Source organism: Dasypus novemcinctus, chromosome 3 (genome assembly GCF_030445035.2).
Source record: "Dasypus novemcinctus isolate mDasNov1 chromosome 3, mDasNov1.1.hap2, whole genome shotgun sequence".
NCBI classification, from domain to species: Eukaryota; Metazoa; Chordata; class Mammalia; order Cingulata; family Dasypodidae; genus Dasypus; species Dasypus novemcinctus.
The window spans coordinates 6,624,324-6,637,028 of record NC_080675.1 but is presented as its reverse complement, the minus strand read 5'-3'; the positions used below and the strand labels follow the sequence as shown (position 1 = coordinate 6,637,028).

Below are 12,705 nucleotides of genomic sequence, written 5' to 3'. Positions count from 1 at the left end.
GTCTTTAAATTAAATTTTAGGATTATTCAAAATTATGTTTTATAACTTTCCCATAATTTCAGTACCCAATAACCTAACACAGTTCAGCACCTGTCCAAATGGTCATTTTCAGCAAACATTTTAGAATTTTGAGTTTTCCCACGGGTCATAAAACCATCTCCACCATCCTCACCAACCTTTTTGCAGGCAGTTATCCACTGCACTCAGAACATGCTACATCAAAATAAAAGTCATACTAAGTCCACACTGTACTGTGTATTATTTAATAAATATATCACACCTGCACCAACGTCTCCACGAGAATATTTTTAAATGCATAAAATAAAATCACAAAGGAAATCAGTTACATATTTTGAAGTAGTTACTAAAATAAAAAACATGATATCAAACTATACATATGTGCTTCTTTCTTAACACATTAAATAATCAATACATCCAAAATATAGGAAAATAAAAGTTAAATTTTGTTTTTTAAAGCTGTGTCAGCGTGAGACTGGTTGTTTATCTCGAATAAGAACATTAAACTGATGTAGCATTTGACACGGCAGCATGCATATTATACTGGACGTCTGTGATGTGGCATTTGACACGGCAGCATGCATATTATACTGGACGTCTGTGATGTGGCATTTGACACGGCAGCATGCATATTATACTGGACGTCTGTGATGTGGCATTTGACACGGCAGCATGCATATTATACTGGACGTCTGTGATGTGGCATTTGACACGGCAGCATGCATATTATACTGGACGTCTGTGATGTGGCATTTGACACGGCAGCATGCATATTATACTGGACGTCTGTGATGTGGCATTTGACACGGCAGCATGCATATTATACTGGACGTCTGTGATGTGGCATTTGACACGGCAGCATGCATTTTATACTGGACGTCTGTGATGTGGCATTTGACACGGCAGCATGCATTTTATACTGGACGTCTGTGATGTGGCATTTGACACGGCAGCATGCATATTATACTGGACGTCTGTGATGTGGCATTTGACACGGCAGCATGCATATTATACTGGACGTCTGTGATGTGGCATTTGACACGGCAGCATGCATATTATACTGGACGTCTGTGATGTGGCATTTGACACGGCAGCATGCATATTATACTGGACGTCTGTGATGTGGCATTTGACACGGCAGCATGCATATTATACTGAACGTCTGTGATGTGGCATTTGACACGGCAGCATGCATTTTATACTGGACGTCTGTGATGTGGCATTTGACACGGCAGCATGCATTTTATACTGGACGTCTGTGATGTGGCATTTGACACGGCAGCATGCATATTATACTGGACGTCTGTGATGTGGCATTTGACACGGCAGCATGCATATTATACTGAACGTCTGTGATGTGGCATTTGACACGGCAGCATGCATTTTATACTGGACGTCTGTGATGTGGCATTTGACACGGCAGCATGCATATTATACTGGACGTCTGTGATGTGGCATTTGACACGGCAGCATGCATTTTATACTGGACGTCTGTGATGTGGCATTTGACACGGCAGCATGCATATTATACTGGACGTCTGTGATGTGGCATTTGACACGGCAGCATGCATTTTATACTGGACGTCTGTGATGTGGCATTTGACACGGCAGCATGCATTTTATACTGGACGTCTGTGATGTGGCATTTGACACGGCAGCATGCATATTATACTGGACGTCTGTGATGTGGCATTTGACACGGCAGCATGCATATTATACTGGACGTCTGTGATGTGGCATTTGACACGGCAGCATGCATATTATACTGGACGTCTGTGATGTGGCATTTGACACGGCAGCATGCATATTATACTGGACGTCTGTGATGTGGCATTTGACACGGCAGCATGCATATTATACTGGACGTCTGTGATGTGGCATTTGACACGGCAGCATGCATTTTATACTGGACGTCTGTGATGTGGCATTTGACACGGCAGCATGCATATTATACTGGACGTCTGTGATGTGGCATTTGACACGGCAGCATGCATTTTATACTGGACGTCTGTGATGTGGCATTTGACACGGCAGCATGCATTTTATACTGGACGTCTGTGATGTGGCATTTGACACGGCAGCATGCATATTATACTGGACGTCTGTGATGTGGCATTTGACACGGCAGCATGCATTTTATACTGGACGTCTGTGATGTGGCATTTGACACGGCAGCATGCATTTTATACTGGACGTCTGTGATGTGGCATTTGACACGGCAGCATGCATATTATACTGGACGTCTGTGATGTGGCATTTGACACGGCAGCATGCATATTATACTGGACGTCTGTGATGTGGCATTTGACACGGCAGCATGCATATTATACTGGACGTCTGTGATGTGGCATTTGACACGGCAGCATGCATATTATACTGGACGTCTGTGATGTGGCATTTGACACGGCAGCATGCATTTTATACTGGACGTCTGTGATGTGGCATTTGACACGGCAGCATGCATATTATACTGGACGTCTGTGATGTGGCATTTGACACGGCAGCATGCATATTATACTGGACGTCTGTGATGTGGCATTTGACACGGCAGCATGCATATTATACTGGACGTCTGTGATGTGGCATTTGACACGGCAGCATGCATATTATACTGAACGTCTGTGATGTGGCATTTGACACGGCAGCATGCATATTATACTGGACGTCTGTGATGTGGCATTTGACACGGCAGCATGCATATTATACTGAACGTCTGTGATGTGGCATTTGACACGGCAGCATGCATATTATACTGGACGTCTGTGATGTGGCATTTGACACGGCAGCATGCATATTATACTGGACGTCTGTGATGTAGCATTTGACACGGCAGCATGCATATTATACTGGACGTCTCACTGTGTTGGTTTATTTCAGTTCAAGCTTGTGGGCCCCTGAAATCCGCGGGCCCCTGGTTAAGAACCCCTAGTTTCACCCATCTGCCCCTCGAAATGTGACGAGGCTGCCATGAATTATATCCTACCTCGTAAACGGTAACGCTTCCCCCGAACCTGATCTTCACCCGTGTCCCCGCAGCCCTGAGCTCACGACAGCCCCGGCCCTGGAGGAAGCACCGGCACAGCACCAGCAGCATCTGGAAAGTTGCCTGCTGCGCTCTGACTGTTCTAGTTCACCGCGTAGTTTCTCAAGCACCCTTCCATTTCCAGTCCCATCGCTGGCATCTTCTTGCTCAGCCTTCCGGTGACTGATCTCTTCTCACCTCACTCTGTCCTAAACACTCCTGCCAAGTGACTTTCTGTCCAAAACACAGATTCATTCATATCAACTCCTTTTACTGAAAGAAAAAAAAAGTCAGCCCTCAGTGTGTTACCACTCCTCGGGATCAAAGGCCTCCGGCAGCAGCCTCCACGGCTAGACGTCTGTCATCCGTGTCCTCTCCCCATCCCTCCACAGTCCACCCGCTGGCCCTCAAGCAGGCCCCGAGCCTCACTGCTTCACTCCCTCCGTCGTCTTATTGTCCCCTTGACCCCTGATCCAGAAACTATTGGAGTGGCCCCTTCCACCACCAGGGACAGCTCTTCCTGCACTCAAAGGCCCAAGTCAGATGTTCTCTCTACCGTGGAGCCGTGACCCAGCTGCCCAGGCTAACGTAGTCTAACGCCCCCTGCCCTCCCTCCCCTCGGATCCCACAGCACTCGGTTTTTACTTTTTGCATCCACCGTGTTCCACCTGTATCAGAATTAGTGACAAACAGGTGTGCACAGATGGCATGTTAGACCCAGGTGGTGCTGCCTCAGGACCCTTGCAGGGCCGCCTTCGCGTCGTGCACCTGGAGGGCAGCCCCAATATCTGTGCCGCGTATCGGGCACAGGGCCGTCCTCCCAGACAGGTCCTGCACGCTGCCGACAAGCTGGAGGCTCGGCCGAAGGGGTTGGCTTACACACGCCGGGACTGGGGAGAAGAGCATTTTCTTGCTTTTCTTTATCTGATTCCATAGGTATGAAAGGACATGAAACAGAGACTGAGTCTAAAGGGATAACAATCAGTATTGTTGAAAGGTGACTCATCCAAGTAGCAAAGATTTCCCCCCTGGAGAGAGCGGAGCCCTAGGGCCTCGGCTCCAGAGCTGTTCTTGTGTGTTTTGTGCTGCGGTGCTGTGTCCGGCCAACAATTTACACTTCCTTTACAATATTTTAGGACCCAGCTCAGTCTTCTGGTTTTCATCCTTCAGGGTCTGTGGTTGCAGTTGGAACGCTGACTGGAAGGTAAGCTACGGCCGTGCGCTTTGTGCTTTCAAGTCTTGTGGAAGAGGGGCTTGCTAGTTTTAATTCTCTGGGAATCAGCACTGTTTAGCTCTTGGCTGCATCTTCTCAGCTTCTGATGACATCGCCGAAAACTAAATCAAAACTCCAAAGGAAAACTGAACATACAGCGGTGGTGCTGCACGTTCCAGACCTTTGGAAATCTAAGGAAAGCGATGGACTATCTCCTAGAAAAGGGACCCTCTCCCCCTACCCCCCAACACATACACACGCAGATATACATGTACATTTTCCTGCAGGCTTAGTGGACTTGTGGAGCTCATCAAACCCTGCTTTAAAAGCTTTGATCTGGAGACTGTGGAAGGAGCCCAAACTCTTGAATCAGGCGAGAAAGCATTTCAAAGCTCTGCAAGTTCAAAAATGCTTTTTCTAAAAGCCGCCCTTGGAAAATTTTAGAAACCGCCCTGTTGTGTGCTTCATCTTCAGATTCCTCTTCTACCTATTTACCAAGCACCTCCTGCATGCCAGGCAGAGCCGAGTGCAGAACCCCGCTCTGCCACCTGGCAGCAAGCACGTCTTGGAGCCAGTCACCGTCGGAGTTGGTTTCTTGTTCTGTAAAACAGTGGCACTCTTGCCTGCCTGGCATCGCCGTGGTGGTGACGGAGGTGATTCGTGTAGAGCAGCTTCTGTGATGCCTGGAAGTTTATCATATTATCGCTTCAATGCAGATATTTTTGGAGGTTTCTCCCCTCCTTCCTCTCTCAACAAATATGCCTTGGATTTTGTTGTTTTGTTGTAGAAAGTATGTTTAAAGAAGCAAGTCACAGGCAGGTCATGAGAGTTGGGCACGTGTAGCCAACAGAATTCCCAAGGAAATGTTTGCCAGCAGCACACACCCCTCCCCACCTTTTAGGTCTCTTGGCGTCAGCTGCAGGTCCTGGGTTCAGGCCCCAGTGGAAGGCAAGGAGGCAGCGAAGCAGAAGCCGGTGGCAGTGGGGATCATCGCAGTTAGAGGCAGCAGCTGCAGGAAGCCCACCTGCCTTCCCTCCCCTGAGCCGCTGGGCTCCCGCGTACTGCCACCGCCTGAGCGTGTAACGGGCAGGAGCGTTCAATCGTTCACTTAGCAGATGCCTTCTGAGTACTGTGTTATCCTTCTCAGGGGATACAGAACACTCATGTTCCTTACAATACTGAACCCGCAAAGTGGATCTGGATTTGTGCCCCATCTTACAGTGAAGGAAACTGAGCCCAGAGAGGTTAAACTCTCCTGTCAGTGGCTGTCCTCTTCTTGCCTGTCTTCCATTCCCTCCCTCCGTCCTTTCACGCTGCTGGCGGTGCTGGCATCCGGGGCACGGCCCAGTCCGGCAGGTCAGCTGCCCAGCCCTCCTCTTGGGCCCCCCGCTTCGCCCCGTGCAAACCTCTTGCAGGTGGTCGCGTTGCCACTCGCTCCCCCTGACCACAGGCCCCCGTGCTATGCTGCGGCTCATTCTTGCGCGCTCTCCTATGATATGTCAGTGACAAAACTCAGATGTGGAGAAACCATTGATAACTGAATCATCCTGAACAATAGCCAAGACCCTCTTCCTTTCTTTAGAAATGCTGGCTACGGAAGTGTTCTTTCACTGAAAGTTGGGAATAAGCTTTCTTGTTAAGCAGAGTATTTATTGAGCCCTTAGGATGAAGAGTTCTTCACAGCTGTACTCGTTTTCTCACTTGTACTTTTTCTCATGTTTCTAACAGGTGGTTCGTGTTTGACACGGAAACAAAAGACTTGGTCACCGTCCACACAGATGGAAATGAGCAGCTGTCTGTGATGCGGTACTCACCAGGTGGGAGCACACCCCGTCCACGCCTAGTGAAAGGCCACCGAATTGCGCAGCTCCGCGTAGATGTCCATACGGAAAACCCTGCACGCGACTGCTCAGAGTGGAAGTTAAATCCTGTCCCATGTAGGGTTTCTCTTCCTTCCTTCATGGAACTTGACTGCTTTCTCACCTTTTGTTTCATGGAAAACATCAAAATAGACAAAAGTAGACAGAATAACATAATGAAGCCCCATGTACCTGTAGCCCAGCTCGGGCAGTCGTCACCTGCTGGCCAGTCTCGCTCATCTGTAGTTCCAGCCACTGCCCCTGCTCCTATATTATTTTGAAGTCATTCCCAGACATCTTATCAATTCATCTGTGCCATATGTACAACCACTTCATTGAGATATAATTTACATACAATACTTCATCCCTTATAAGCATACGATTCACTGATTTTCAGTAAATTCATAGAGTTGTGCAGTTATCACCACAATGCAGTTTTAGACCCTTCCCGTCTCCCAAGAGTTCCCTCAGGCCCTTTGGAGGTAATCCCCACCCCCAACCCAGGCAACAGCTAAGCTGCTCCTGCCCCTTTAAACTGCCTTCTCAGGACCTTTCGCATAGATGGGATCATACAATGTGTAGTCTACTGCATCTGAATTCTCTTGTGTAGATTTTGAGATTAATCATATTATTGAGTGTATCAGAAGTCTGTTCTTTTTAATGGCTGAGTAGTATTCCATTTAGGGCTATACCACGTTTTGTTTATTCATTAGTAAATGGACATTTTGGTTGTCTCTAGTTTGGGGCTAGTGTGAATAATGTTGCTATGAATATACATGTGTATGTCTTTTTTGTGGACATTTGTTTGAGTGGAATCAATGGGTTGTATATATAATTTGGGTTTAACTTTTTATGAAACTGCCGAACAGTTTTCCAAAGCGACTATACTATCTTACATTCCCATTTTAGCAATGGATGAGGTCTAGTTTCTTGTCACCCACATCAACCCTTGTTATGGCCCATCTTTTTTATTATAGCCCTTCTAATAGGTGTATAGTGGTATCTCATTGTGGTTTTAATCTCCATTTCTCTAATGACTAATGATGTTGAGCATTTTTTTCACATGCACTTTAGTTATTCATATATCTTCTTTGGTGAAATAGTTATTCAAATATTTTGCCCACTTTATTTATTTATTTTTAAAGATTTATTTTTATTTATTTCTCTCTCCTTCCCCTGCCCCGTTGTCTGCTCGCTGTGTGTTCTTCTATGTCTGCCGGCATACTTGTCAGGCAGCACTGGGAATCCACGTCTCTTTTTGTTGCGTCATCTTGCTGCTTCAGCTCTCCATGTGTGCGGCCGTTCCTGGGTGGGCTGCGCTTTTTTCGCGCCGGGTGGCTCTCCTTACGGGGCACACTCCTTGCGCGTGGGGCTCCCCTACAGAGGGGACACCCCTGCATGGCATAGCACTCTTTGCATGTGGCAGCGCTGCACATGGGCCAGCTCACCACACAGGCCAGGAGGCCGTGGGTACCAAACCCTAGACCTCCTATATGGTAGGTAGATGCTCCATCAGTTGATACACATTCACTTCCCCCCACTTTTAAATTGGGTTGCTTGTCTTGCTGTTTTGTTTTGTTTTGTTTTGTTTTTTTTAAAGATTTATTTATTTATTTAATTTCCCCCCTCCCCTGGTTGTCTGTTCTCTGTGTCTATTCGCTGCGTCTTGTTTCTTTGTCGCTTCTGTTGTCGTCAGCGGCACGGGAAGTGTGGGCGGCGCCATTCCTGGGCAAGCTGCTTTTTCTTTTTCACGCTGGGCGGCTTTCCTCACGGGCGCACTCCTTGCGCGTGGGGCTCCCCCACGCGGGGGACACCCTTGCGTGGCACGGCACTCCTTGCGCACATCAGCGCTGTGCATGGCCAGCTCCACACGGGTCAAGGAGGCCCGGGGTTTGAACCACGGACCTCCCATATGGTAGACGGACGCCCTAACCACTGGGCCAAAGTCCGTTTCCCTGTCTTGCTGTTGAGTTGTAGGAGTTCTTCATATATTCTGTATACAAGTTCTTTATCAGAGATATGATTTGCAAATACTTTTCCCTGGGTGTGGTTTGTCTATTTTCTTAAATGATATCTTCTGAAGCACAAAAGTTTTCAATTTTTATGAAGTCCAATTTATCAGTTTTTTCTTTCAGGGATCATGCTTTCGATGTCATATCCAAGGTCATGAAGATTTAGCCTTTACATTTCGGTCTATGATCCATTTTGAATTCATTTATTGTATATGGTGAGAATGAGTTCAAGTTTGTTGCATATGGATGGCCAGTTGTCCCAGCATCATTTATTAAAAACAAGATACTTTCTCTATTGAACTTCCTGAACTATCTTGACACCTTTGTGGAAAATCAGTTGACCTTAAATATTTATTTCAGGATTCTCAGTCCTGCCCCAGTGAGCTGTATGCTTATGCCTGTGCCAGTAACACAGTCTTCATTACTCTGGCTTTAGAGTAAATTTTGAAATTGATTTTTTTAATTCCTCCAATTTGTTGTTCTTTTTCAAATTTATTTTGGCTCTTTTAGATTCTTTGCATTTTGGGGGTACAGCTATTTTTTTATTGTAGTAAAGTATACATAACATGAAATTTACTATTTTAACCATTTTTGAAGTGGCATTAAGTGCATTCACAAAGTTGTTTAACCATCACTGTTATCTATGTTCAAAGCTCTTTCATCATCCCAAACAAAAACTCAGTACCTATTAAGCAAAAACTCCCCCTTCCTTTTCTCCCCAGCCCCTGGTAACTTCTTCTCTACTTTCTATCTCTGTAAATTTGCCTGTTCTAGAAACCTCATTAAGAAGCTCTCCAGTGTTTGTCCTTTTGTGTCTGGCTTATTTCACTTAGCATATGTCTTCAAGGTTCATCCATGCCATAGCATGTATCAGAACGTCATTGTATATATTATATTTTGTTTATCCATTTATCTGTTGATGGAAGGTCCTTTGCATTTTGATATAAATTTTAGGACCAGCTTGTCAATTTCTTTTTAAAAAATAAAACTGCTAAGATTTTAATAGGCATAAATTACATTGAATTTATAGATCAATATGGGGAGAATTACCACCTTGACAATATTGAGTCTTCTAATCAGTGAACACAGAATGTCTCTCCATTGTTTAGATCTTCTCAGCAATCAATAGCAGTTTTCAGTGTACATGTCTTACACTCCCTCTGTTAAATTTATCCCTAAGTAGGTTATTTTCATGCCACTGTGGATGGAATTGGCTTCTTAATATTATTTTCAGATTGTTCATTACCATTACATAGAAATAAAGTTGGTTTTTATTCATGGATCTTCTATAGTGTGACATTCTAAATTACTCATTTATTAGTTTCAGTAGATTTTTTGGAGAATCCTTGGGGTTTTCTTCATATGGGATCGTGTTGCCTTGAAATAAAGACTATTTTCCTTTGTATGCCTTTACTTTCTCCCCTTCTCGCACCGGTGGAGCCTCCAGTCCAGGGCTGAGCAGAAGTGGCGAGAGTAGAACGGTCACCTTGCTCCAGGCTCAGGAGGAAAGGCAGCTGGTCGTCGGCAAGTGTGATGTTAGATCCCCTTTCTGTCTTGAGGAACTTCTTCTCCAGTCCCAGGATGTTTAGACTCTTCATCATGAACGGGTGTTGGGTTTTGTCAAATGCTTTTTCTACATCGATTGACATGACCGTTTTATTTTATTAAAATGGTGTATTACCTTACGTGATTTTCAGATTAATTTTGCATTCCTGGGATAAATCCCACTCAGTCGTGGTATATAATCTTTGTCTATCTTGCTGGACTCCATTTTTAATATTCTGTTGAGGACTTTGGCATCAGTGTTCAGGAAGGCTGTTGGTCTTTCTTGTCTTGGATGTCTTTGGGTCTCTGATCAGAGTCTGTTGGCCTCAGTGAATGAGTTGGTCTCCTGTTTTTCTGAAATAATTTGTGAAGGATTGGGAGCAGAAATACAAAGTAAACTTCCCGTCTCAGCCCCTCCCAAGCCAGTCACAGGCTTGCTCCTGCCCACCACCTTGCGGTGTCCTCAGCAGCCTCCAGCACTAGAACATTCCATCTGGCCTCTGAGCCCGCTGGCACGACCTTAGTAGTCTTTAATTCCTGTGCTCTGACATACAAGTTTTCTGGATCACCCCATGTGTTTCTTGCCTCAGTCCTACACCAGCCATCTCTCCAAGGTGCCATGGTTCCATCCATGTCTGAAAGGTGCTTGGAGAGAACAGCCTGGCCGCTGGGAGTGCTCCTCGCTGCTGGGCAGGCTGTCATTTCTAAACCTTCTTACTCTATGCTTGTGATTGGAGAAATACGGTTTTCTATGATACGCAAGACCTTTGGCTACGTTAGTATCTTGGGAACATCAGTCTGGTCCTTGGAAATGCTTGGCTAAGACTGAGCTGCTACCGTTTTGTAGGAAGTGTGGTTGGTAGTGTCAGCTCTACGTCATGGTGGGCTGTGGTCTAGATCTCTAGAGCAAACGTAGAGGAACAGCACCTCGTTCGGATGCTTCATCCGCATGCCCAAACTAAGCTCATAACTTCTTGGTTTAAACATACAACTGCCCCTGCCACCTTGGGAGCCTTTTTTCCATCCTGAGGGCCTTGCTCGACTTAGAATGCCTTTCATTCATGACCTTTCAAGTATGGTATTTCTTTCTGTTAATTCCAGCCAATCCTTTGCATTTTTCTCATCATTTTCTTAGTCACTTTGAGCTCCAGTGACTCCTTGAGCGCCTCGTCCCCAGCCTCTTTTCCCAGGAAAGCCCGCAGCCCTCTCTCCCTCCTCTCATGTGAGCAAGGTGCCTTTGGGTGCGGTTCTGCTTCTTGTCAGTGAGACCAGCGACCTTCCCTGGAGACCAGGGAGCTTTCTACCACTGCGCCTGCCTCTCGCATTTCAGCCCCGTTGACTGGGGGCTGCGTGGGGCCGAGGCAAGGTCCCTGGGCCAAAGCCAGGACCACCTGCTTTTGAATCCAGTGCCCTCTCTTCATTAGCTGGGGGACCCTTGTCAAATCCCACAGCAAGTCCTCGTGAGGCTCCACTGGAAGGGGAGGTGTGAGTGTGCCTTCTGCAGTGTGGCCGCGTTGTGCAAATGTCACAGATGGCAGCGCTTGCACAGGAACAGCACCCAAAGTGGGCTCAGGTCCTTGGGAAGGGCCCAGCACCCCTGCGGGGACAGATCCGCCCTGTATGCCCAGCATCCAGCCCTGGGTCTGACACCGAGTAGGTGCTCAACAAAGAGTTGTCAGATGCCCAAAGGTAGACGTGACGAGCCACAGTGCAACCAGTTACAATAGAAGGCAGGCGGGATCAGCACTGAGTATTCCGGTAGTTCACGAGACTTTTCCACCCCATAGTCTAGGCCATGATAGATGACTGGCTCCTTCTTGAATTCAGATATTTACACATTTTGGACCAAAAAAAGAAAAAAGCATTAGGTCCGCAAACCATTGACATGGAATGTTAGAAGCCTGCTGCCGAAATCTCAGCTTACCTTTGTCACCCATCTGCCAGGTGGTCCCTTGGCAAAAAAAAAGTAAAGACATAGTTAAATTATGAGGGCTCTCATCTCGTTCCCTCAGTCTCAAGAAAGTTCTGGGCATTGTGATAGCAGCCAGAGGAAAAGCTCAATGGATCGTGAGTTTTCTAGATGAGCCAACTGCCTGCGAAGCCAGGAGGAGGCACTGAGCCCCTGGCCCTGGGCCAGCGCTACCTTTGCACTCAGTGGTGCGGGCAAACACCGACCCATCGCCATACACCGGGGTTGGATAGGCTTGAGCTCCAGGATGAACTGCGCTGCTTCGTAAGCGCCCTTCAAGGTGCGAGGCGGGTGTGGGAGCCACAGTTACCTCGTAAGGCTAAACTGTAACATTGGGTACGCACTCGACTCACCCAGGGTGGGTGGGGTGATTGGCTGACACACCAGGAACCGCAAACTTAGGGAATTTCTGTGGACCATGCACTACCATTTCAGTAATGCTTAAGTATTTTTTATTCATCAGATATTTTAATAAGCTTAAAATATTAAAGCTTATTAGCATAAGACTAAGCTTTATGCTAAGCTAATGCTAGGTGAATTTTCACTGAACCCATAGTCAGCAATTGATGGTTGGTAAAATGCTCAATTCCTTAGAGGTTTGTGAAATATAGAAATGGAGTAGAGATAATTCTCATACTTGCATATCAGGAGTTTTGATTGAATTACAATCTTATGGTTTTTAAAATAAGAAAGGAGATAGGAAGAAAATAATATATTCGTTAAGCGCAAGTGCATGTACTTAGCCTGCCTACCTGTTCTAATTTCAACCCATTAAAACTAGGATAAAAAACTAAATGTGCTGATGAAAGAGAGAAGATCAAACTGGACTCAGCAATTGGTCATGTGATGGTACTTAGCTGTCCTAATCTTGCCCATGTCGTTGCTCGAGATGGGGCTTTTTTCTGCTTTTGTTAGAATGAACCAGAAGCGGTTCTTGTGTCCCCTCTGGCATCAAGCCCCACCTCTTCTGCCTGGCTGTTAAAGACCTCCATGGGTCGCACCCCTGCCACGTGGCGCTCACGCACCCTGGCTCCACCGGGCCATGTGGCGCGCTGCTCCCCACGGTT

At 46.4% G+C, this 12,705-nt stretch overlaps 1 protein-coding gene across 7 annotated transcripts in view; it reads left to right on the top strand.

Moving 5' to 3' along the window:
- Nucleotides 1–12,705, top strand: part of EML1 (EMAP like 1) — a 205,085-nt gene that overhangs the window by 183,336 nt on the left and 9,044 nt on the right. For all 7 annotated transcript variants that reach the window (XM_058291734.2, XM_012522702.3, XM_058291727.2 and 4 more), the window contains 2 exons: nt 4,177–4,244; nt 5,982–6,070. In XM_058291734.2, the coding sequence (XP_058147717.1) occupies nt 4,177–4,244; nt 5,982–6,070 (157 nt within the window). The remainder of the gene's footprint in view (nt 1–4,176; nt 4,245–5,981; nt 6,071–12,705) is intronic.